The 24,788-nt window shown below is 42.0% G+C and overlaps 1 protein-coding gene across 3 annotated transcripts in view; it reads left to right on the top strand.

The window, feature by feature from the left end:
• ANKDD1A (ankyrin repeat and death domain containing 1A) overlaps positions 1 to 24,788 on the top strand; it is a 115,886-nt gene that overhangs the window by 31,237 nt on the left and 59,861 nt on the right. For all 3 annotated transcript variants that reach the window (XM_089656665.1, XM_089656667.1, XM_089656666.1), the window contains 2 exons: positions 8,204 to 8,302; positions 13,235 to 13,339. In XM_089656665.1, the coding sequence (XP_089512791.1) occupies positions 8,204 to 8,302; positions 13,235 to 13,339 (204 nt within the window). The remainder of the gene's footprint in view (positions 1 to 8,203; positions 8,303 to 13,234; positions 13,340 to 24,788) is intronic.

Below are 24,788 nucleotides of genomic sequence, written 5' to 3'. Positions count from 1 at the left end.
GGAGGGCTTTTGTTTGGTCAGCACTGTCACATTCTCGGTGCTGACCAATCAGATGCCGTCTAACCTGTACTGTCATCCCTGCAAGGAGAGGAGAGAAAGCTGCTTCACAGATCTGAGGATTTGAAATCCCCACTGCTTTCTCTCTTCTGTACTGTCATCCCTGGAAAGAGAGGAGAAAAATCAGCAGAGATTTCAAATCCTCAGACCTGTGAAGTCGTTTTTCTCCTCTCCTTGCAGGATGACTGCATGGGTTAGACGGCATCTGATTGATCAACACCGACCATGTGACGGTGCTGACCAATCAAAAGCCCTTTAGCCCGAACTGTCCTGCAGTGAGAGGAGAGAAAGCCGCCTGGAACTTCAAATCCCCAGACCTGTGAAACGGTTTTCTCTCCTCACCTACCACTGAGAATATGGAGCATCTGCCTTCATAGTATACATCCCCACACGCCCCCTCCCCGCTCAGGATGGGATCCCTGCAGGGAGGTTTCCCGCACCTCTCCTGTGTGAACGCAGGCTATGACAAGCCTGGATCCATACAGGAGCAGTGGGGAAACCGCATGCGATTTGGACAGAAATCTTTTCGGGGCAATTTGTATTGATGCCAATCCCACTGCAAAGTATCGGTTTCCGGTATCGGGAGCATTTTCGTAAGTACTCATGAAAATCCTTGGTATCGGTGCATCCCTAATTCCTACAACGTATTCCTTCTGCGAAAAATTTCTCATGACTTCTTTGAAGACCTTTTACTGCTTCATATACAGAAAACATTGTAATGCAAAAGCGTCATTATACTGAGCAACTCCTCGAAATTCACAAGCGTCCATATAGAGAGAGCTTAACCACTTCATGGACCGCCCGCCCACAGTGTACTGCAGACGGGACGCCCGTACAGGCGCTGCGACCTACCTGTATGTCTCTGGCCTTTTCCGGATACAGGGCCCCTGACTCCCACTGTGATTAGACATAGTGCGATTTTGTCAGCAGATACTAGCCAGTCATTCATGGATGGCACCTGCTGATTGGTTGTATCCAGTCACAGCCCAGAGCCCTGTGCTGACAACCGGGAACGATCCCTTTGTTTCTCCTCCCTGCTTTGCAGGGAGAAGGAATCGAGAGATTTTTAGTAAAAAAGCAGCACATAATATACACATTGACACACACTTAGGTTGGCCATACACTATACAATTTTCTGTCCAATTTCCTTTAGATTTACCTTCAACTATGTAGTACAAGGGCCGGCCTAATTGGATACAATTGAAAGTGTTGTTTATGTTTGACCTCATATTATATGGTTTTTGGTAACTCTAAAGCAATTTTTTAAAGAAAATTGCATAATGTATGGCCAGCCTTAACCCCTTGATGACCCCGAGATGTTAACCCCTTCCCAGCCGGTGTCATCAGTGCAGTGACAGGGACAGTGTATAGTATTTTATCACTCACTGGGGTTTGATTGCTAGAGCCGGTTCACTCGGAATCTTGTCCGCTTCCGTATTGAAACCAATCCGCTTCCAGGTTTTATTGCTAAAGCTTACTTGAACAAGCTGAGATTAGAAGCTGATTGGCTGCCATGTACAGCTGCACCAGATTCTGAGTGAAGCAGCTTTAGTAAATAAACCCCACTGTATTAATGTCATTGGTGAGGTCAGTGGCAGTTAGTGTCAGATTGCCCTCCGCACAGTACCAAAAAATATAACATCTATACAAATTCCAAAATATATATATATACACACACAGTATAAAAAAATATCACAACACGTGTATATTGATTGGTTTGCGTGAAAGTTATAGTTCCTACAATTTAGGGGGAGGGTGTGTGCTTTAGTAAATAAATCCCACTGCATTAATGTCACTGGTGATGTCAGTGGCAGTTAGTGTCAGATTGCCCTCTGCACAGTCCCAATAAATATAACATCTATACAAATTCCATATATATATAATAAACCCCACTGCATTAATGTCAGTGGCAGTTAGTGTCAGATTGCCCTCCACTCGGTCCCACTATAAGTTGCTGATCACTGCTATTACTAGTATGAAAAAAATATAAAATATCTAAAAATTCATATATATATTTATAATACAGGATTTATATGGCGCCAACAGTTTGCTCAGCGCTTTACAATATAACGGGAGACAATACAGCAACAATACAGTTCAATATAAGAGGGACAGGAGGTATATATATATATATATACATATACACACACCCCTAAATTGTAGGCACTATAACTTTCACGCAAACCAATCAATATACACGTGTTGGGATTTGTTTTTCTATCAAAGACATGTAGCAAAATACATTTTGTCCTAAATTCATGAAGAAATTAGATTTTGGAATGTTTTATCGCAGAAAGTACAAAATATTGTTTTCTTTTTCCAAATTTTTTTGATCTATATAATAAACAATTAAAAACCCGGTGGTGATCAAAGACCACCAAATGAAAGCTCTGTTCGTGTGAAAAAAAGTGATAAAAATTTAATTTGGATACAGAGTTGCATGACAATTACCAGTAAGTGGTAATAAACTCCAAAACATAAATATAATATATAGCACCGTTACAATTCTAAGTTGTGGTGGCTGAATTAATTTTCTGTTTTTAACCTTTTTTTGTCTCCTTTATTTTCACCTGGTGATCTGGCAAGTAAGTCTGTTATTTTTCAACTTCCTTTAACAGACCAGCAAAAGTGGCAGTTAGAGGGTTGGGACTTCTTGGGGCTTTCCTTTTTTTTCTTTAGTTTTTTTTCCTTTTATTTGCACCTGGTGATACTGCTAGTAACACGTTTCTTGTCTTCACTCTGGATAAAGGAGCAATGGAGACACCCTTGGACAGCAGCATTGTCAGTCTGGGGGGAGGGGAGTGTTACACTAGAAAATTTAGAAGGACCTGACTAACAAATTAAAGCTGAACTCCACCTAATGCTTTAAAAGCAGATAAAGTAACAGTTTTTCTTCCTTTTTTGGGTAAACGTTTTACATAAATGAATAAAACTGACCATTGTAAGTACCTGCGTCAGTGTTAAATGGTTTGTCTCAAACCTCTAACTGCCACTTTTGCTGGACAGCTTGGTCTGTTAAAGGAAGTTGAAAAACTACAGACTTACTGGTAGGATCACAAGGTGAAAATAAAGGAAAACAACCTAAAAAGAAAACTAATGCAGACACCACATCTAAGGGTTGGTTAAATAAATGTATTACTTCTATTTAATTTTTTTTCTTTCTTTTTTATAATATACTGTCACACAAGGGGCTATGGAGGGTACAGGGATGAGAGAGGCTGGTATCACTTTGTCTCAGGGATCAGATGGGGATATTAAAAGTGGACTATGCAATTAGGATGCTGATGCAGGTTGAATAGCTATTTTATTCGAATTGCGAAAGACGGACATACTTTTTCTACTTTATTCTATTCTAGTCTATTCTATTCTACTCCTTTCTAGTCTATTGTATTCTATTGAACGCAATTCAATTCTATTCTTTTTAAAATTCACATTTTGGAAGACATCTATACTTTTTTCTATTTTATTCTATTCTTTTTGAAATTCACATTTTGGAACACATCTATACTTTTTCTATTTTATTCTATTCAGAATTCAAAAGATGGCTTTACTCTTATTTGTTCGAAATTCAAAAGACTGCAATATTTTTTCTATTTTGTTCTTTTCTAAATTCAAATTCAGATAATTCGATATTTCAGACAAAATTTTGTTTTGTTATTTCAGATTCTTTTAAAGGATAAGTTCACCTTTCTTTACATGTTATACCCATATTCAGGGTGTAATATGTAACACCGGCCCCCACTCCCCACAGATCCCCTGCTTTGACAGCTAGTGCATGATCTTCTCCCCCCTACTAGCTGTCAAATTTAAAAAAAAACATGGCTATGCGGGGCTCCGCCCACCTGGCTGCAGCACTGAATGAGAAACAAGTCCTGACAGCTTTTGTGGCTGTCAGCTTATAGTTCTCAATGAACTACTGCCGTGGTAGTTCATTGATTCTTCCTGTCAGTATATCTGCTTAGTCGTACATCGCGTTCAGGCAAGCAGATATACTAACAGGTCAGCAGGACACCTGCATGGCACCAGTGATCAGTATGCTTTATGGGCTCCTGCAGCAAAAACTAATAAATGCACATATTTTTACCTGCAAAAAAATGGGCATTCATTATTTTTTTACCAAAAGGTGAACATATCCTTTAATCCGATACATCCGAATCTCCTAATAATGAAAATTTTGTCTGAATTTCAAATCGAAACAAACCATACATGTCTACTTATAACTAAATAACATTCAAACTGACAGAAAATAGCCTAATAAAAATTGGTTTTGCCCCATTTACACAAAACAAATATGCAGTTTTAAAGGACAAATAGCTCTCTCCCCCCTCCCTTTTTTTTTCTTATAAATACACCCCTTGACTCGTAGTGCAGAGGTGTTCATTGTATTATTTCATCTTCAGGTCAAATGTTCTTAGCCTATGTTGGCTATTTTCTCTGCTGGTCAAATGTTCGTCAAATTTTCTGTTCAAATGTTCTTCAGGCCATTTTCTCTGTAAGATTAAATGAAACTGTCATTTCCCACATATTCCAAACATTGGGAGCATTATTTGTGACTTTTGCTTCAATATATTTTAAATTGACCCCGTAGTCTATAAATTGACCCCGTAGTCTATAAATTGACCCCGTATTCTGTCAGGCTGAAGTGATGCTGCTTGCGGGAAATAGGGATTTTGCTTTATTTTCATTGGAGAGAAGCTCAAGTGGGTTTTTGTTTTGCCTTTTTGTATCGGTTTTTATGTTTTGTGGGTTTTTTTGCTAATTTTATATACTATACTTTGATATTATTATTATTATTATACAGTATTTATAAAGCGCCAATAGTTCGCTCAGCGCTGTACATTACAAAAGGGAGACAGAACATGTGACAGAACAATACCAATACAATGCAAAACATGAGGGGATCAAGGGCCCTGCTCTTTCGAGCTTACAGTCTAGGAGGTATTGACCTTTAGTCTTTCATTAACTTGAAGAAGAGGACATACCCTGAAAGCTTGTCCTCAAAATTGTATGTTAATGCAAATAAAAAAAAAGTATCACGGACAGGACTCAATTGTTTCTATTAACTTGGGAAAGTGGGTAAAATTTTGGAATCCGAGGAAACTCAGAGAAATGAAAAAAAAAAAAACCTTTCCAGCACTTTTGAACAATTTTTGTTTTTCATAGTGTTTAAGGCACATAATGGACTAATTTTTAAAAGAAGGGTTGGGTTTCCCAAAGCAGCCTATGAGGCTCTTCCTTGTATTTTCCAACCTTATCTACAAATACAGGTGGAACTCAAAAAATTAGAATATCGTGAAAAAGTTAATTTATTTCAGTAATGCAACTTAAAATGAGAAACTAATATATGAGATAGACTCATTACATGCAAAGCAAGATAGTTTAAGCCGCGATTTGTCATCATTGTGATGATTATGGCTTACAGCTCATGAAAACCCCAAATCCACAATCTCAGAAAATGAGAATATTGTGAAAAGGTGGAATATTCTCGGCTCAAAGTGTCCCACTCTAATCAGCTAATTAAGCCATAACACCTGCAAAGGGTTCCTCAGCCTTTAAATGGTCTCTCAGTCTGGTTCAGTAGGAATCACAATCATGGGAAAGACTGCTGACCTGACAGTTGTGCAGAAAACCATCATTGACACCCTCCATAAGGAGGGAAAGCCTCAAAAGGTAATTGCAAAAGAAGTTGGATGTTCCCAAAGTGCTGTATCAAAGCACATTAATAGAAAGTTATGTGGAAGGAAAAAGTGTGGAAGAAAAAGGTGCACAAGCAGCAGGGATGACCGCAGCCTGGAGAGGATTGTCAGGAAAAGGCCATTCAAAAGTGTTGGGGACTTTCACAAGGAGTGGACTGAGGCTGGAGTCAGTGCATCAAGAGCCACCACATACAGACGGATCCTGGACATGGACTTCAAATGTTGTATTCCTTTTGTCAAGCCGCTCCTGAACAACAAACAATGTCAGAAGGATCTTACCTGGGCTAAAGAAAAACAGATCTGGTCTGCTGCTCAGTGGTCCAAAGTCCTCTTTTCTGATGAGAGCAACTTTTGCATCTCATTTGGAAACCAAGGACCCCGAGTATGGAGGAAGAATGGAGAGGCCCAAAGACCCCGAATATGGAGGAAGAATGGAGAGGCCCAAGGACCCCGAGTATGGAGGAAGAATGGAGAGGCACACACTGCAAGATGCTTGAAGTCCAGTGTGAAGTTTCCACAGTCTGTGTTGATTTGGGGAGCCATGTCATCTGCTGGTGTTGGTCCACTGTGCTTCATTAAGTCCAGGGTCAACGCAGCCGTCTACCAGGAGAATTTGGAACACTTCATGCTTCTTTCCGCAGACGAGCTTTATGGGGATGCTGACTTCATTTTCCAGCAGGACTTGGCACCGCCCACACTGCCAAAAGCACCAAAACCTGGTTCAATGACCGTGGGATTACTGTGCTTGATTGGCCAGCAAACTCGCCTGACCTGAACCCCATAGAGAATCTATGGGGCGTTGCCAAGAGAAAGATGAGAGACATGAGACCGAACAATGCAGAAGAGCTGAAGGCCGCTATTGAAGCATCCTGGTCTTCCATAACACCTCAGCAGTGCCACAGGCTGATAGCTTCCATGCCACGCCGCATTGAGGCAGTAATTGCTGCAAAAGGGGCCCAAACCAAGTACAGAGTACATATGCATGCTTCTACTTTTCATAGGTCCGATATTGTTCTATGTACAATCCTTGTTTTATTGATTGCATGGAATATTCTCATTTTCTGAGATTGTGGATTTGGGGTTTTCATGAGCTGTAAGCCATAATCATCACAATGATGACAAATCACGTCTTGAACTATCTTGCTTTGCATGTAATGAGTCTCATATATTAGTTTCACCTTTTAGGTTGCATTACTGAAATTCTAATTTTTAGAGTTTCACCTGTACATTTCTAAGTATACTTTGGTTGCTGTGAACACCACCTCCACCTTTTTCTTTGTTCCATATTACATAGCAGCCACCAGTGTATAGCCACCACAGTCGCACATAGATTTATGAACGCCTCGGTTAACGTAATTTTTGGTTTACGAGTGAAAATCCATTGAAAATAATGGCTCGGTTTGCGAATTTTTTTTGCAATACGAAAGGATTAATTGGTTTTCAATGCATTTACGAATTGTTTTTAAATCATGTTCCTGTACAGTACTATATCTTATAAAGAGTTTTGAACAGATAAGACTTTTTTTTTCCTTTTTCCTGACCTCCGGAACGGATTAATTGGTTTTCAATGCATTTACAAATTAATTTTTAATCATTCACAACAAAACTGGTGAAAAAAAGTGGTGCATATACTCCACAGTGTCAAAACTAAATCTAAATTTAGTTTTGACAGTGTGGAGTGTATGCGCCACTTTTTTTCACCAGTTTTGAAGTGAATTATATATATTTATTCTGAGGATTACATAGTGGCAGCAAAGGTTTTTCATTTTTATTTTTTACATGTTTTACATGATCTAAGCACATTTTTTATATTTAAATTTTTGCATCTGGCGCAATTTAGTGACATTTGATATACCTTTATATTGGTCACTTAGATATTTAATTTTACTTTTAATCATGTCCCTGAACAGTATTTATGCCTTTTAAAGTGCACTTTTTTAGAGTTTTGAACAGATAAAATACTTTTTTTTAAACTTTTTTCTGACCTTTGGAACGGATTCATTGGTTTTCAATGCATTCCTATGGGGAAATCATGTTTTGGTTTACAAATTTTTCGCAATACAAAAAGTCCCGCAGAACGAATTAAATATGTAAACCGAGGTACGCCTGTATGTGGTTTCATAATGTTGGCCAGTCGGTGGTTTGGCATCAGTAAAGCTGAACCTATTGCAGAACTCCTAGATTGTAAGCTCGAAAGATTAGGGCCCTCGAACCCCTCGTGTATCACATTGTATTGTTATTGTTCTGTCACATGTGCTGTCCCCCTTTGTACAGCGCTGAGCGAACTATTGGCGCTTTATAAATACTGTATAATAATAACTTCTATGCAGCTTTTGTTCTCTTTAGTTTCCTTATGCAAAGTATATGTTGACTAAGTTTCTCAGGCATACTGTGTGTACGATCACTGCCATCACTATATTCTTGTTTCTGCCCATTTTGTGAACCTCTAGTTTGGAATGAATGCTCTACTGCTGGGGGCATGGTTTGGACACCTCAAAGTTCTGCAGATCCTGGTCAACGCCGGAGCCAAAATCAGCTGTCATAATAAGGTGAGGCTTGACGCTGTGTCTGTTTATCCTGTATGTACGACTACTGCAACTCCCTCCTCACTGGCCTGCCTCGCCGCTGGCTATCCCCGCTTCAGTCCATCCTGAATACGGCTGCCAGACTCATTCACCTTTCCAACCGCTCCATCTCCGCCACCCCCCTCTGCCAATCCCTCCACTGGCTTCCAATTGCGCAACGGATCAAATTCAAAATCCCAACACTGATGTAAAAAGCCGTCCACCATACTGCCCCGAACTACATCACCGACCTAATATCCAAGTACCACCCAACACGCACACTCCGCTCCTCACAAGACCTCCTTCTCTCTAGTTCCCTGGTCTCCTCCTCCCATGACCGCCTCCAGGACTTCTCCAGGGAGTCACCCATCCTCTGGAACTCCCTGCCCCAACCCATCAGATTATCACCTACTCTCCTCTCCTTTAGGCGCACCCTGAAAACCCATCTCTTCAGGGAAGCCTACCCCACCCCCTGCTAACCTGCCGACCTCCTCCACTCTTCCTACCACTCCATCCCCCACAGCTATCTCCTCCTGTACCACCATCCCCTCCCTCCTAAGATTGTAAGCTCGAAAGAGCAGGGCCCTCGATCCCCTCATGTTTTGCATCGTATTGGTATTGTTCTGTCACATGTTCTGTCCCCCTTTGTAATGTACAGCGCTGAGCGAACTATTGGCGCTTTATAAATACTGTATAATAATAATAATAATGTTCATATGTCAGTCAAGACTTGAAAAGGCCACTCGTAAAACAACAGTCTGCCTAAGGCAATGTTCTTTAGTGCTTCTAGCAGGGTGGATTTGATTTAAATCAAACTGATTTAAATCACTAGTCAGGCTTGATTTAAATCATAGCTTTCTACATAAAGACTAATTCTTGCTGGTATAACTTTAATTTGCAAGTAGATGAAGATTTTTAGAATAACATTAGAATTGTTTTAGTTTGGCCACATTGGAGGGTTTTCAAGTATGAATGGCCTGTTTAAGGTCATGCCAGAACATCTCAGTCAGATTTACGTCTGGACTTTGACCAGGCCATTCAGAGGTGGACTTGGTGTGTTTCGGATCATTGTCCTGCTGCATAACCCAAGTGCGCTTGAGCTTCAGGTCACAAACTGATGGCCGGACATTCTCCTTCAGGATTTTCTGGTAGAGCGCAGAATTCATGGTTCCATCAATTATGGCAAGTCGTCCAGGTCCTGAAATGGCAAAGCAGTCCCATGACCTTACACTACCACCACCATGTTTGACTGTTGATATGATCTTTTTATGAAATGCTGTAACGGGGTGCACACCTTCCAAAAAGTTCAACTTTTGTCTCATCAGAATATTTGCCCAAAAGTCTTGGGAATAATCAAGATGTTTTTTGGCAAATGTGAGACATTTTTTTTTGTTCTTTTTAGTCAGCATTGGCTTTTCCCTCGGAACTCTCCCATAGAGGCAGGGTGGATTTGATTTAAATCAAACTGATTTAAATCACAATTTAAATCACTAGTCAGTAAGACTTGATTTAAATCCTAGTTTTCTACATAAACACTAATTCTTGCTGGAATAACTTTAATATGCAAGTAGATGAAGATTTTTAGAATAACAACTTTTCATATTAGTTTTTTTATCCCCAGTTTAATAGATTAATCATTCATATTTGGACAACTTTTCTGTTGTACTTAGGAAGGAGAAAAATAATCATTACCTTAATAATAACAATTTAAATAGATTTATTCAACTGAAACAATAACATTCCAGCAAATGTGATTTGCTTAAACAAACATCCATGTTTGATAACTAATTTGGCTAAACAAAATGTATATATTTAAGAAACTTAGACTGTCAGCCCCTCCCTCCTCGCACTGTCAGCCCCTCCCTCCTCGCACTGTCAGCCCCTTCCTCCTCGCACTGTCAGCCCCTCCCTCCTCATACTTCGTTTCACTTTCTTCTTGTGCAGATCTATTCCACTCCAAACAATCAGAAAAATATTGTTTCTATTCTATTCACTGAACTTCTTGAAACTTAGCACTGAAGGGGTTGATTCTGTATTCATAGGTTTGTAGAAGTTAGGATGAAGGTCTTTTTCTTAACTCTGTTCATGTTATAACATTTTTGCTGTGAAGAAGAGGCATGTGATCTCCGCTGAGTCAAATTCAGTTTTGAGAACTGTAAAAGTAAACCGATCATCTGTGATAATATCTTGTAGGCAGAGAAACTGCCCAATAATCTTACAAAAACCTCTGGAAGAGCATGACATTGTGAATGGATTCATGGAATTTATTTACCAAAAAAATTAAACATATACAACCTTATTCTACATAATTAAAAAACTAATCTTTATTTCATGATGGAATAACCTTTTGGATGGTAATATATTTTCGACAAAAAGCATTTTATTTAAAAAAAATCCGATTTAAATAAAAATCCGATTTTTTTTTTTTATTTTTTATTTTAAAAAAGCATTGATTTTTATCCACCCTGGCTTCTAGCCACCCTTCTAAGCAGACACCGATGACCCTTTGACCAAGATCAATAGATATTACTGACATAGAAGAGAGGATGAGATGTAACTGGCTGCACTTCAACCCCAGACAAGGCAGAAGGGCTGGAGGGCATGGGCTAACAGTGGCAGCCAGGGGCACAATTATAGTGGTCGCAATTGCGACCCAGCTCCATGCTCCAAGGGGCCTGTGCAGCTACCATGTACACCTGGATAGGAGGGACGGTGAGGGCAGCAAATAGAGGAACCGATTTCTCTCCATTTTCTTCCTGCAGCAGCTGCAGGAGGAAAATGGAGGAGATCAGTTGCTCTTTATGGCACCCCGCCGTCCCTCCTATCTAGGTCCTGCTGTACCAGACCCCTGTGTAATTCCCTATCCCCCCTGCCCCCCTCCCGCAGCACTGCTGGATTGCCCCCTCCTTTCTCCCGCCAGCTGCTTTGGGGGATGCTTTTAGGATGGAGAGCAGGGGAAGGGGCCGGTAAACGTAATTGACCAGCCCCTTCCTTTTCTGAATGGACAGTTCTGAATTGGTGCTGACCAATGATTCTGGTCATTCATAACTGTAGAATAGTAAACTGTGTTTATTATGCTTCAGTTTGTGAATATAGGGAAGCTCTGTTAGGAGATATTCCTGTCCATTAATTTTGTGCAGCTGAGGCTGCAGAGATGGAGATTGAGGGCTGTGTCCTCAATATTCTTTCTCTGTCTCAAAGGTGGAACACCTGTTCGACCCGTGATATCTCACCAACCCCCCCCCTTCCCGATGGGGGCCCACTGTAGAACATGTGAAAAGCTCCCACTGACCATAATAAAGGGTGCTGCAATAGGAGTAAAGGGTCCCGGGCAGTGGAGTATTTAGGTTTTGTGCTGCCCTAGGCAACACAAAAATCATCCATTCCCCCCCTGCAGGTACAGCCAGACACCAACCAACACCACCCCTCCCCCCTGACCCCCGCCCACCCAACAAAACCTTCCACTACCACCACCCTTCATACACCGGACACTCACCTTCACAGCTCCAGACATCCCTGGAATGAGAGTCAGGCTCTGCATACACCATCAAGCAGCCTGCAGCCTCTCTCAGATCCCAACTGGTCCCCATGCTGCTTGTGTCCCTTCCTCTGTCCCTTCTGGGGAGCAGTGCTGCCCCCCTGAAAAATGCCACCCTAAGCAAATACTTTTGCCTTGTGGTAAATACACCATTGGTCCCGGGGCCCAGAGGGAAGAGCCCCAGCTGGGGGTCAGAGAGGCTCTTCATGGTTTCTTGCACAGGAGCCCTGAGAGGTTCTAGTTACACCTCTGGTGACCACAAACTTGTCCAGCTGGTCTGAACCTTGGAAATATGAATCTTAAGTTCCCAGACCATGTGTATAGCCTGTATGTGATCCTAAACACGGATTGTAGGACATGCTCTGTTTGCCTTGTGTTAAATACACCCTTGGTCCCGGGGGCCCAGAGGGAAGAGCCCCAGCTGGGGGACAGAGAGGCTCTTCATGGTTTCTTGCACAGGAGCCCTGAGAGGTTCTAGTTACACCTCTGGTGACCACAAACTTGTCCAGCTGGTCTGAACCTTGGAAATATGAATCTTAAGTTCCCAGACCATGTGTATAGCCTGTATGTGATCCTAAACACGGATTGTAGGACATGCTCTGTTTGCCTTGTGTTAAATACACCCTTGGTCCCGGGGGCCCAGAGGGAAGAGCCCCAGCTGGGGGACAGAGAGGCTCTTCATGGTTTCTTGCACAGGAGCCCTGAGAGGTTCTAGTTACACCTCTGGTGACCACAAACTTGTCCAGCTGGTCTGAACCTTGGAAATATGAATCTTAAGTTCCCAGACCATGTGTGTATAGCCTGTATGTGATCCTAAACACGGATTGTAGGACATGCTCTGTTTGGGGGTGTCTTCTAATGAAGGACAACTGGATCCTAAAATAAGGGTTGGGCCTATTTACAAATGGATATACATTGATTCTAATTACAAATTGGGATATACATAAATTGTGTGAGCAATAAACACCAGGGATTGCTACTTGATCGGTGACCTCCATCCATTGATCAGTGTAGCTGCTCATCAAGCTTTTTTGTTAATGGTCGATTTTATGATCTTCATCTGCCTTATTATTAATCCATTTGCAATTTTCTTTTCCAGGAGGAACATTTCAGTTTATATCAAAGCTGCATGGCTATTTATTTTTTTCAATTCCAACTCTGACCTATTGATTTTAGGAATTAGGAATTCTTGGTTACGTATACTTCTACACGCTCCTCTGAGAAATGGAAGAAAACCTGTGCTCACAGTCATCCCAAAATCCTTTGCATCCTATCATGCAGTACCCACAATATGGAACTCTCTGCCATTCTCTGCCATTATCAGGAAGGTTTTGCTTTTTATGGGGTGTTTAGTGACGCTTTAACTATTGCATTTTCAGAATGGACTCAACCTGCTTCACTGTGCAGCGCAGAGAGGTCACATCAAGGTCCTGGAGTTCATCATGGAGGATCTGGAGAACATCAGAGTGGACAAGCCAGACAAGGTAAAGGAGACAACCTTACATCTACATGGTCTTTGTCAAGGTTATGTAACTATTAATCTCCAAACAAGGAAAGGTTTCTTCACAGTGAGAGCTGTGAGAATGTGGAATAGACTCCCTCCAGAGTTGGTTGTGGCCAGCTCAGTGGATTGCTGTAGGAATGTCCTGGATTCTTTCTTGGATACACAGAATATAACTGGATATAACATTTATAGGTGACGTTGATTCAGGGAATATCCGATTGCCTCTGGGGGGATCAGGAAGGAATTTTTTCCCCAGCAGGAGCAAATTGGATTATGTTTTGCTGGGTTTTTTGCCTTCCTCTGGGTCAACTGTGGGTGTAGGATTATAACTTTTTTTCTTTTTTTTTAACGGTTGAACTGGATGGACTTTTGTCTTTTTTTCAGCCAGATTAACTATGTAACCATGTAAGGGCAGACATATGCAGTGTAGAGCAGGGCTTGAAATTTCCACTCGCCTGCTCACCAATGGCGATTGGAAATTATGGTGGGGGCGAGTGTGTCCCCCAGGGCTGTCTTGCTGAGCAGGCTCGGAGCTCAGGCCGGATCTGTCATTGGCACTGGGAGCCGTCAGACTGCTCAATAGCTGAGCGCTGTGAAAGCAAAGCAAGGAGTGTGTGCTATGCTCCTTGCCTCCCCCTAGAGTGTAGTACCCGGATCTGTGAGTGAACAACGACGTACTGCAACTTTTTATGGGGGGGGGGGGGTGTATGTGTACGTGTACATGTGTGTGTGTGTCTGTGTATGCATGTACAATTGTACATGTGTCTGTGTGTTTCTGTACATGTGTCTGTGTGTATGTACATGTATGTATGTGTGTTCAAGTGTGTGTGTCTGTGCATGTACATGTGTGTGTTTGTGTGTATGTATGTACATGTGTCTGTGTGTACATGTGTCTGTGTATGTATGTACATGTGTCTGTGCGTGTGTATTTCTGTGTATGTACATGTATCTGTGTGTATGTGTGTCTGTATGTGCCTGTGTGTGTATACATGTGTCTGTATGTGTGTGTGTGTGTGTACATGTTTCTGTTTGTGTATGTGTGTGTACAGGTGTCTCTGTGTGTGTTTGTTGGTGGCGAGTAATTCTAAAGCCTAGCTAATAGCTCAGGACTTGAAATTTTAAGCCCTGGGTAGAGCGTAGTAAAGCTTTGGATAGCAGAATAGCTGTTGTGTTCACACGTCCCATAGATATTTTTAGTGCTCCAGGACATCCTATGTGAAGTCATGTTGGTTAATCCTTAAACTACTTGCTGGATTATGTGGCTGCAGTGTCATAAATATAAATGAGTTTAAAGTCACCATGTGATTTGGATTAGGTCAATGCAGAAGTAACTTTTCTTAACTATTGCTATTGAAGTAAATCAGCCTCTGGGTTCTGTGATGCGATTTTCAGGGTCCTGTGCCAAGTGACTGCCCAACTGCACACTGACCACATGGGGTCACCTGCTGAGCACTGCCACCACTTACAGAACACCTTGTATTTTTTTTTCTATGAATACAAGGCATGTTCTGACTGGATGAGGTGGAGATTGTGATGTTAACGCCCCTTCTCTCTACCTTGTCCAATCAGAGAACACCTTGTATTTATTGAAAAAATGCAGTGGTACCAAGAGCGACCCCCTGTGGTCATTGTGCAGAGGGGGAAACTGCTCACAGGACCCTGAAGATCACAGCAGTAGCTTCAACTATTAGTAATTGTCAGCTTCCCCAGCGGCTCCTCGGGTATGAGATATTCGTACATCGTGCCAAGATGGACCATCAGAGTGCCCCTCACAATACCTGGATTTTACATTTAAATATGAGAGCAAAATACATTCCAATCATACATTTTTTTCTCCTTCTAATGCACCCCAAACTTCACAGGTCCTACCAGTTCTAGGAATTTTCTATTTTTAGTATAGGGTTTGTTGCCCTTTGTTTTTGCCTGCAATTATATTCTGCTTCCTCCCCTATTACTCAGAATGTCTGTTCTCTGGAAATAATGCCAAACCACCACCATATAACACTCCCTGTTCTGCAGAATTACGATACATTGATATGGCATTTTTAGCAAATATCGTATTTCATAAAGGTGTTCTCACAACATACTGCATATAAAAACCTATCCCAGGGCACTGAAGATGCATGTGCGTTGATATGCGCAGCTCAGGGCCAGATCTAGCCGACATAATCGGGGCGGGGGTGCAATGTCAATAGTGTGACAGATGCCAAAAACCAGTATTCCTTGTTCACTTGGCAAGTCACAACCCAGGAGTAACGTCTGACAGGTAGTGCAGAAGCAGTGCGGGGGTGAACAGTGAACGCTAATATGTATAAGGCTGTCTTTGGATTAGGGTGATTAAGCAGAACCTGTGTCCTCTTGTAAAAGGGGTCCCTATCAAAGTCCCTCTGTACATCAAGGATCCTCAACAGAGTTCCCCTTGACATCATAGTTCTTACAAGAGTCCCCCCTTACATCAGCTGTCCCCATCAGAGCACCCCCTAACATCAACTGTCCTCATCAACGTATCCCCTTACATCAGTTGCCTCCTCAGAGTGCCCCCTAATATCAATTTTCTCATCAGAGTACCCCATTACATCAGTTGCCCCATCAGAGTGCCCCCTTGCATCAGTTGCCCCATCAGAGTGCCCCCTTGCATCAGTTGCCCCATCAGAGTGCCCCCTTGCATCAGTTGCCCCATCAGAGTGCCCCGTTGCCCCATCAGAGTACCCCCTTACATCAACTGTCCTCATCAAAGTGCCCCCTAACATCAGTTACCCCATCAGAGTACCCCCTAACATCAGTTGTCTCATCAGAGTGCCCACTTGCATCAGGTGCCCCATCAGAGTTCCCCTTGCATCAGGTGCCCCATCAGAGTTCCCCTTGCATCAGGTGCCCCATCAGAGTTCCCCTTGCATCAATTGCCCCATCAGAGTACCCCCTTACATCATTTGTCTTATCAGAGTGCCCTTTTACATCAGTTGTCTCATCAGAGTGCCCCCTTACATCAGTTGTCTCATCAGAGTGCCCCCTTACATCAGTTGTCTCATCAGAGTGCCCCCTTACATCAGTTGTCTCATCAGAGTGCCCCCTTACATCAGTTGTCTCATCAGAGTGCCCCCTTACATCAGTTGTCTCATCAGAGTGCCCCCTTACATCAGTTGTCTCATCAGAGTGCCCCCTTACAACAGTTGTCTCATCAGAGTGCCCCCATATATCAGTTGTCTCATCAGAGTGTCCCCTTACATCAGTTGTCTCATCAGAGTGTCCCCTTACATCAGTTGTCTCATCAGAGTGTCCCCTTACATCAGTTGTCTCATCAGAGTGTCCCCTTACATCAGTTGTCTCATCAGAGTGTCCCCTTACATCAGTTGTCTCATCAGAGTGTCCCCTTACATCAGTTGTCTCATCAGAGTGTCCCCTTACATCAGTTGCCCCATCAGAGCGCCCCCCTTACATCAGTTGTTCCATCAGAGCGCCCCCCTTACATCAGTTGCCCCATCAGAGCGCCCCCCTTACATCAGTTGCCCCATCAGAGCGCCCCCCTTACATCAGTTGCCCCATCAGAGCGCCCCCCTTACATCAGTTGCCCCATCAGAGTACCCCCTTCAGTTGCCCCATCAGAGTGCCCTCTTACATCATTTGTCTCATCAGAGTGCCCCCTTACATCATTTGTCTCATCAGAGTGCCCCCTTACATCAGTTGCCCCATCAGAGTGCTCACTTACCACCATTTGTCTTTTCAGAGTGCCCCCTGACCTCAAATGCCCCCATTAGAATCCCCTTACATCAATTTCCCCCATCAAGTCTCATGGATTGGTGGATGCACTCTCAGAGATCTGTGCATTAGTACAGCACCATGAATGAAGTGTACGTTTTGTGAACTTCAAATAAAGTTTGTACAAAAAAAGAAAAAGAAAGGGAGCTGCGTGATGGGCTGATTTGTGCACCACATGGCCCCTTTATCGCAGCTGGGAATGGACAACTGGCGAAGCAGAAAAGCGCTCTGGCAGCCGTAGTGTGGACCTGGCCTACTGCATATGTACACAACCTCGTGGTGTAAACAGGGCACATAGAAAACTTGTTTTTTGGGGTGCCCTTGTAGTGACCTGCATTGATCCAGTACAGAAAACACGTCACTGCACACAGTGTGAATGAGCCCTAAAGCTGGCCGTATGATAGAACTTTTCACTTGTAATACATTCCTTCAGTTTCTAATAATGGGGTCAAATCAATGTCCATTTTCAGCAGTGACGAGAATATTAGAAGGAGCAGGATGGAAATTTTTTCTCAAACAAACTAATTTCTAGTGTCTGATTTTCATTTAGGAAAGTCCATTTGTTCCAAAATCCAATGTTAAAGGCAAACGTAATGCTGAAGTACATTTGAATGACATTTGTGAAGACATTGAACATACTTAAAATTTCTTATGAATGTTGGTTCAAAAATCTACTAGTGTACGGCCAGCTTAAGCCCGGGTTCACATACATGCGGTGCGGTATATCACACGTGATTCGCAGCACACGTGTACTTTTTGTATGGCTCTAATCGCACCCGCACCAAAAATGTGCAGGACCCTTTTTTGGGTCCGCACTAGAATCGGATCGCAGGGTATTCACACCTATGCGATTCGATTCTGCACATCGCACCATGTTTTGCAGACTGATTTCTGGGTGTTAACATACCCGCAGCGGTTCGCATGAATGTGGTGCAATTTTTATGCGGTGCAGAATTTGCACTGAAAACGCTGCTAATTCTGCACCCCATCAGTGTGAACCCGGGCTTAAACATATTAGTGTAGTGAAATGCCGTAAGTTAATAGTCATTTTCCATCATAAAAATATATATGATTCACTTCTTTTTTGGTCTATTGTAAAAAGCCGGCCAGGCGGAAGCCCCATTATCCTGGGTGGATGTCATTTGACATACTCCAGGTGCCTGCCTCCTGTGCACCCATCGCAATATGTCATCCACTGTGTCCAATGGACACAGCGGATGACAGATTGTTCTACTGGGCCAACCCTGGCACAATGTAATCCATTGCACACAATGGCTTTCATTCATAGCCATTCATTTTGTACTACTGTAATCTGTGATTGGACACAGTGATAACATGGTACAGACAGGACCAATCACAGCTATCACAATTGTATACCATGGCATATGAATAGATGCCGTTCATAAAAATGATTGTATATAGCAGTAATCAACACTGTCATTCACAATCATAGTTTATATTTTCCCAGGTGCCTGCCTCCTGTGCACCCAGCGCAATATGTCATCCACTGTGTCCAATGGACACAGCAGATAACAGATTGTTCTACTGGGCCAACCCTGGCACCATGTAATCCAATGCACACAATGGCTTTCATTCATAGCCATTCATTTTGTACTACTGTGATATCTGTGATTGGACACAGTGATAACATGATACAGACAGGGCCAATCACAGCTATCACAATTGTATACAATGGCATATGTATTGACACCGTTCATAAAAATGATTGTTTATAGCCGTAATCAACACTGTCATTAGCAATCATAGTTTTTAAAAATATCCTGATCACCTCCCTAAAATAGTACAGTGTCACTATGGTAACGCTGTACTGCTCTGGTCACAGTATGTAAAAAAAATTGCAAAGAAGAAAAATTGTTTTTCTTTTTTTTCATACTGTCTCTAGTAAGTGTCTCTGATCACCGCCACACCAGTCATATCATGACACTGTATATTGAAAAAAAAAATTGTGAAACAAAAATTTAATGTTATTTAATCCCTTAATCTTCCAAAAAATTGTGACAAAAAAATACAACTTAAAAAAAAAACCTCACCATGCCTCTCATTAAATACCTTGGACTGTCTGCTTTGCAAAAAGGAGTCGTCAGAGGGATATTTGTACTGTCCTGGCATTTCAGGGCCTCAAGAAATGAGATCGGTCACCATCATGTCAGGACTGGTCAATTTTCATATATATATATATATATATATATTTTTTTTTTTTCATACACGCACCCCATAGTTTGTGGACTCTATAATTTTCCTACATGCTAAATAATATACAATGATTTGGGTTATTTTTACCAAAGAATTGTAGCAGTATACATGTTAGCTGAAATTTATGGAGGAAGATTATTCATTTGCAAAACGTTATAATAGAAACGAAAAAATAAATGTTTTTTTTCACGTTTTTTAAAAAAGACAGTTTAAAAATGTTTATTTTTATTTTTGTTTATATAGCACCAAAAAAAAAACAAAAACAAAACAGTGATGATTAAATGCCACCAAAAGAAAGCTTTATCTGTCTCAAAAAAATGATACAAATTTCACCTGGATACAGTGTTGCATGACTGAGTAATTTTCATTCAAAGTGTGACACCGCCGAAATCTGAAAATTGGCCTGGGTAGGGAAGGGGGTGAAAATGTCTGGTATTGAAGTGGTTAAAAAACCCATAAATGAATGGAGGTACTTATCCACACATCTCAGGATGGGTTGAGGGCATTTCACAAAGTATGGACTTGTTGGTATCATCATCAGTCTCCCATATGACATCCTCCAGGTTCCTGCCTCCAGTGCACCCTGCACAATATGTCATCCACTGTGTCCAATGGACAGATAGTTCTACTGGGCCAACCCTGGCACCATGTGATCCAATGTACACAATGGCTTTCATTCATAGCCTTTCATTTTATACTGCTGTGATTTCTGTGATTGTAGACAGTGATAACCTGGTAAAGACAGGGCCAATCACATCTATCACATGGATACAGTGTTGCATGACTGAGTAATTTTCATTCAAAGTGTGACACCGCCAAAATCTGAAAATTGGCCTGGGTAGGGAAGGGGGTGAAAATGTCTGGTATTGAAGTGGTGAAATAACCCATTAATGAATGGAGGAACTTATCCACATGTCTCAGGACAGGTTGACGTCATTTCACAAAGTATGGACTTGTTGGTATCATCATCAGTCTCCCATATGACATCCTCCAGGTTCCTGCCTCCAGTGCACCCAGCGCAATATGGCATCCACTGTGTCCAATGGACAGATAGTTCTACCGGGCCAACCCTGGCACCATGTGATCCAATGTACACAATGGCTTTCATTCATAGCCATTCATTTTATAGCCAGACGGGTGAGTAGTCCTGCTGGGCAATTCCAGACTACGCAGGTAAGGAATTATTAAACATAAAAATTCACTTACTGCTTTCGGAGGTGCTCAGTCTCCGGTGGTCTGGAATGCTCCACGGTTCCCCTCGTCCACTCTCGGTCGGCTAATCTGATGTTCAGAAAACCCGGGCCCCACGTTGGGCGCCAAAATGTTTTGGATGCGGTCACTTACCGACCACAGCTGTTGTGATCTACCAGTGAGCCTAATTAATGTGAGAATACATGCACGTAGAAGTAAGACACTGGCACATAAAGGCAGTTTGCCAACTTCCTAAAATTCTGTTTTATTGAGGAACTAACAGTAACATTTATAGATCTCATGATGCAGGCAAAGCATATTGATTGGGTGAAAAGTCCACTAGGTTTCTGTGTGTTCTTCCATCCGTGTTGATATCTTCCAATCATTGTCCCCAAAGCGACTCATTCCCTTTTATGGGGGTTGTTTACGTTAAAAGATACTTTTCTTCTAATGAGTCACCTAGGGTGAGACTCCGGATGAAGGCGCCATCTTAATTATCATCCTTGTTCTGTCAACCTATATCTGATTGTTTACTTAAGAGAGTAAGGAATTTAAAGAGCAAGAAGCAGATAGTAGCAAGACTATAAAATTGTCATTTTACTGATCATCTAATAAAACGTGGACTGTCTATCACAATCCACTACACTGTGATTTCTGTGATTGTACACAGTGATAACATGGTACAGACAGGGCCAATCACAGCTATCACTTGGATACAGTGTTGCATGACATGGCCTGGGCAGGGAAGGGGGTGAAATTGTCTGGTATTGAAGTGGTTAAAAAACCCATAAATGAATGGAGGAACTTATCCACACATCTCAGGACGGGTTGAGGGCATTTCACAAAGTATGGACTTGTTGGTATCATCATCAGTCACTACGCCCATTATGTCCAATATTGACGTTTTAGGTGTCATTGAAAAAAATGGCACCTGAACCTGCGTTTTGCGATCACAGCGATTCTGACGCAATCCTAAAGTCCCAGGTGTGAATGATGCTGCCCTGGTTCACACTTATGCGATTCTGGATATGTTTTCAAACTCGCAGATTCGCATGACAGGCTAGATATTAAGTGTTCCTATTGAGGTGGTTCACACAGATGAGATCCACATAGATTGCGTTTTGAGTGTCATTACGAAAGGGTCTTGTGTGAGTTTGTAGCGGTGCATTCCAGACCCGCAAGTGATAAAGTATCATGCGAATATAAATATTCGCATAGGATTGCTATTGAATTTTGCATGGATATCAATGGGAGGCGTTTTTGCATTGAAGTCAATACGACACAATTTTGCATTGAAGTCAAAGGGAAGTGTTTTTGCATTGAAGTCAATGAGAGGCATTTTTGCATTGAAATCAAAGGGAAGTGTTTTTGCATTGAAGTCAATGGGAGGTGGTTTTGCATTGAAGTCAGTGGGAGGTGGTTTTGCATTGAAGTCAGTGGGAGGTGGTTTTGCATTGAAGTCAGTGGGAGGTGGTTTTGCATTGAAGTCAGTGGGAGGTGGTTTTGCATTGAAGTCAGTGGGAGGTGGTTTTGCATTGAAGTCAGTGGGAGGTGGTTTTGCATTGAAGTCAATGGGAGGTGTTTTTGCACTGAAGTCGATAGGAAGCGCTTTTGCATTGAAGTCAATAGGAAGCGCTTTTGCGTTGAAGTCAATGGATAGCTCTTTTGCATTGAAGTCAATGGGACACAATTTTGCATTGAAGTCAAAGGGAAGTGTTTTTGCATTGAAGTCAATGAGAGGCATTTTTGCATTGAAATCAATGGGAAGTGTTTTTGCATTGAAGTCAATGGGAGGCATTTTTGCATTAAAGTCAATGGGAAGCTATTTTGCATTGAAGTCAATGGGAGGTGGTTTTGCATTGAAGTCAATGGGAGGTGGTTTTGCATTGAAGTCAATGGGAGGTAATTTTGCATTGAAGTCGATAGGAAGCGCTTTTGCATTGAAGTCAATAGGAAGCGCTTTTGCATTGAAGTCAATGGATAGCGCTTTTGCATTGAAGTCAATGGGAGGCGATTCTGCATTGAAGTCAACGGGAGGCGGTTTTTGCATTGAAGTCAACGGGAGGCGTTTTTGCATTGAAGTCAATGGGAGGCGATATTGTATGGAAGTCAAAGGGAGGCAGTGTATGAACCCAGGTGCCAGGATGCAATTTTAGTCGCCATGGCGATCGGGATTTATCAAGCCCTGACTTACCCCCATTGCTCAGGAACACACATTTTATATGAAGCAGTGGTTAGAACAAATGCAGTGAGGGCCGTAGACTTCACAACAGTAGGCTTTGACCATATGAGCCTGTGGGATATACCCTACAGGTGTCCATGGGTGATGTCCCACACCTTGTATCTCGCCTTCAGGACATGACTGAAGTTATATGGCAGTTGAATCCTTTTATTTGGTGGCTTGTTGAAATTGTATGCAGATCCAACCTTTGTAATCTGTGTTCCTGAGCTGTCGAAATCTTGTTTTACTCTTTTTCACCTACTACATTAATCCAAAACAATCCAATAAAAACTTTACAAAACTATAAACCTAACGTGAAATAAGACAGGATGACCTTGGAACTTAAACTGCCTATGAAGTTGATTCTTTTGCTGTTGTCGTAGTATGAAGCAAACAGGTGATTCATCTCTCCAGCATCTATCAACAACGAAGTTCTCTGTTTGCATGAACTTGACCCTTAACTGGGATTGGCTCAGGAATGTCTACAGTTCCTACATGAATGTCATGATTGTATCCATAGTGAGTAGGTAGGGACTGCAGTTACAGATTGGAGACCAGTGTTCATCAATATGTGGTCTACAAGCCACCTTCTTGATGAAGATTGTAGACCAGTGTTCATCAATATGTGGCCTACAAGCCACCTTCTTGATGAAGATTGTGGATCAGTGTTCATCTTTTTCTGGTCTAAAAGCCACCTTCTTGATGAAGATTGTAGACCAGTGTTCATCAATATGTGGTCTACAAGCCACCTTCTTCATGAAATTTGTAGACCAGTGTTCATCAATATGTGGTCTACAAGCCACCTTCATGATGAAGATTGTAGACCAGTGTTCATCAGTATGTGGTCTACAAGCCACCTTTCTTGATGAAGATTTTAGACCAGTGTTCATCGATATGTGGTCTACAAGCCACCTTCATGATGAAAATTGTAGACCAGTGTTCGATATGTGGTCTACAAGCCACCTTCATGATGAAGATTGTAGACCAGTGCTCATCCGTATGTGGTCTACAAGCCACCTTCTTGATGAAGATTTTAGACCAGTGTTCATCGATATGTGGTCTACAAGCCACCTTCATGATGAAGATTGTAGACCAGTGTTCATCGATATGTGGTCTACAAGCCACCTTCATGATGAAGATTGTAGACCAGTGTTCATCAATATGTGGTCTACAAGCCACCTTCTTGATGAAGATTGTAGACCTGTGTTCGTCGATATGTGGTCTACAAGCCACCTTCATGATGAAGATTGTAGACCAGTGTTCATCAGTATGTGGTCTACAAGCCACCTTCATGATGAAGATTGTAGACCAGTGTTTATCAGTATGTGGTCTACAAGCTACCCTCATGATGAAGATTGTAGACCATTGTTCATCAGTATGTGGTCTACAAGCTACCTTCATGATGAAGATTGTAGACCAGTGTTCATCAATATGTGGTCTACAAGCCACCTTCTTGATGAAGATTGTAGACCAGTGGTCATCGATATGTGGTCTAGAAGCCACCTTCATGATGAAGATTGTGGACCAGTGTTCATCGATATGTGGTCTACAAGCCACCTTCATGATGAAGATTGTAGACCAGTGTTCATCGATATGTGGTCTACAAGCCACTTTCTTGATGAAGATTGTAGACCAGTGTTCATCGATATGTGGTCTACAAGCCACCTTCATGATGAAGATTGTAGACCAGTGTTCATCAGTATGTGGTCTACAAGCCACCTTCATGATGAAGATTGTAGACCAGTGTTCATCAGTATGTGGTCTACAAGCCACCTTCATGATGAAGATTGTAGACCAGTGTTTATCGATATGTGGTCTACAAGCCACCTTCATGATGAAGATTGTAGACCAGTGTTCATCAGTATGTGGTCTACAAGCTACCCTCATGATGAAGATTGTAGACCAGTGTTCATCAATATGTGGTCTACAAGCCACCTTCTTGATGAAGATTGTAGACCAGTGGTCATCGATATGTGGTCTACAAGCCACCTTCATGATGAAGATTGTAGACCAGTGTTCATCAGTATGTGGTGTACAAGCCACCTTC

Source organism: Staurois parvus, unplaced genomic scaffold (assembly GCF_062004578.1).
Source record: "Staurois parvus isolate SC_StPar_1 unplaced genomic scaffold, SC_StPar_1.0 ptg000927l, whole genome shotgun sequence".
Classification (NCBI taxonomy): Eukaryota; Metazoa; Chordata; class Amphibia; order Anura; family Ranidae; genus Staurois; species Staurois parvus.
This window is presented reverse-complemented; position numbering and strand designations above follow the sequence as displayed.